This window comes from Sinocyclocheilus rhinocerous, unplaced genomic scaffold, assembly GCF_001515625.1.
Source record: "Sinocyclocheilus rhinocerous isolate Xijiao unplaced genomic scaffold, SAMN03320098_v1.1 scaffold142, whole genome shotgun sequence".
Lineage (NCBI taxonomy): Eukaryota > Metazoa > Chordata > Actinopteri > Cypriniformes > Cyprinidae > Sinocyclocheilus > Sinocyclocheilus rhinocerous.
The window spans coordinates 701,650-704,220 of NW_015644380.1; the positions used below are offsets into that span (position 1 = coordinate 701,650).

General features: G+C 33.6%; 1 protein-coding gene across 1 annotated transcript in view; it reads left to right on the forward strand.

The window, feature by feature from the left end:
• LOC107758281 (phosphatidylinositol 3,4,5-trisphosphate-dependent Rac exchanger 2 protein-like) overlaps positions 1 to 891 on the forward strand; it is a 128,972-nt gene extending 128,081 nt beyond the window's left edge. The window contains exon 39 of the mRNA XM_016575987.1: positions 820 to 891. Coding sequence (XP_016431473.1) covers positions 820 to 891 — 72 coding nt within the window. The remainder of the gene's footprint in view (positions 1 to 819) is intronic.
• Positions 892 to 2,571: the final 1,680 nt, after the last annotated feature.

The following is a 2,571-nucleotide window of genomic DNA, read 5'->3' on the forward strand; positions in this document are numbered from 1 at the left end:
ATATATATTATATAATATATATTTTTACACATTGCATAATATGTATATTTTGTTACATATTTTATTATATATTCAACTGGTATAAATATATTACATATAATCCATCAGCCATGATGAAAGTTTTTATTTGTATGAAAACTCAGGCTGATGATACAATGTGTTAATTATGTTAATTTATTATATAGCATAATGGAAAAATGTATGCAATTAATCAAGCCTCCTGACCAGTTTGTAAATTAAATTATGAAGAGTTTTTCTACCATCAGAGCAATTCAAGCTTAAAATACCACCCCAGGTGTTTGTTGATTTCATCCCATGTGTTTCCCATGTGTTATTTCCAATGATCCCAGGTGTGTCTCCTTAGTCCCTCGTCATCCTGTGTTTAAAAGTCTGAGTCCTTTGAGTTAGTGTTGTCTGGTATTGTTTGTGAATGTCAACTCCCTTGTGCTACGTGTGATTCCCCGCGATGTAAATAAACTCCTTGGTTTGTACTCCTGGTTTCCTCGTTCCGTGCTCCTCACAGTAGCAACCCGTGACAGGTTAATTAATCTTAGATTAATTATTTGGTATATCATGTAATTAATTCAACTAAAATATTTAGACATTTTAGGTGGATTTTTTTTTTTTATTCCCACTATAATGTTGTTTTTGTTTTTTTAGACTGGATATTTCATAATATTTCCATAGCAATATACAACACAGCTTGAATGATGCCACTTCTCACCTTTGACCGATTGGACACAGAATATGTTTATGCTTATTTAAAGAATAAGTGTTCTTACTGGCCTGAAAGTCATTTATAATTATGGCTCTTTTTAGGGAGCAAGAGTGCAGAACTCGGCCAAGAACCTGGGAGTGAGAGACCGCACCCCATCAACAGTGCCAAGGTAACCAGAGCGGCCCACACACCACTTTCCTCCATTCCTACACACACACATAATTCCAGTCCCCTCACATTCACACTGTGGTTTTCACTAACATATAATTTCAGTCCCTTCACATTCACACTGTGGTTTTCACTAACCTGTCATAAAATGTGCAAGAAATAATTTTAGACCTAAATGCCACAGTTCAAAGATTTACACATTTCAGAGTAATGTTTAGGCCGCCAGAATTATTACAGCACTATATTGACAGGCCTCAAATATTCTGATGAGAGGTTTGCTGTAAACCTCTAAGTGTTTGGAATGGTTGTGGGTGAATTTTAATTTTTGGTGAGCTATTACGTTAAAGCTATTTAATGTGCAGACTTATTTTTTATAATGAAGTAATTTCAGCCTAAGGTGGGCTATCTGGTCTACTTTTAAAATAATTTAAAGGGATAGTCCACACAAAAATGAAAACTCTGTTATTATTTACTTCCCCTCATGTCGTTCTATAAATAAATGAATGATTGAATGTATGTATGAATGAATGTAATTGCAATATTTTTTCCGAGAAAAAAGTCAGAATTGTAAGATATAAACTCTGACTTTAAAAACTATAAAATCCTGAGTTTATTTCTCTAAATTCTGAGTTTGCATCTTGCAGTTCTGACTTTTTCTCTAAATTGTGAGTTTACATTTTGCAATTCAGTTTTTTGTTTCTGCCACAGAATAAAAAAGGTAATTGCAGCATTTATCTCACGATTTGTATTTTTCCCTCCAATTGCAACTTCTCAGAATTGCGCATTTATATCTCACAATTGCTCATCTCTTTATATATCACAATTCTGACTTTGTCTTGCAATTCTGACTTCATATCTTGGCGTTCTCAGAATTTCAAGAAAAAAAGACAGAATTGTGAGATAGAAAATCACAATTACCTTTTTTTTTTTTCTTCCAATTTTTATCCTGTGGCAGAAACAAGCTTCCATATCTTATAATAAAAATAAGATCTTAAAAAATATATTTAAAAAAATGTTGGTAACCAAATGGTGTCGGGTCACATTGACTTCTATGGAATGGACAAAGAAATACTATTCAGGTCAAGTGAACCCGAAACTGATTGGTTACCATTTTTGGGTGGACTGTCTCTTTAAGATTAAGTTTGAAAATCTCCCTGACCTTACAGAATATTCAGCATTTAAATACAACAATATCAACATTGTAATATTTGCATACTGAATTGTGATGTGCTTCATATTTGCATCTTTTTACTCATACTAAATTGTGCAGAAGTTTAAAACCTATTGCTCAACTACAGCTACTGAATAACATGATTTGTTTGCTGTCTTGCAAGGGCTGATATTTCTTTCTGCAACTGCAAATCTAGTATTGTAAATGTATGTGTGCTTTTTAAATATCCTTTAGTGTAGTAATAAGTGGTGCACAGTTTTACTGGAGACAGAAACTAGGGAACAGCTGTTCTACATTTATTCTTCAAATAAACCCCTGGAGTAGAACCGTGCGAAACAAAAGATACAGCATTCTTGCAAATGTGCGCATTATGTTGTATTCCTCCATATGCAATGAAATTGAACAGAAACCTGAGGAATTAAATACACAAAACATATTATTCAGCTTCAAATGCATGTCCTCTAGTAGAACAGCCATCACATTACTGCAGGTATGTGCGAGTGTGTGTGTGTGT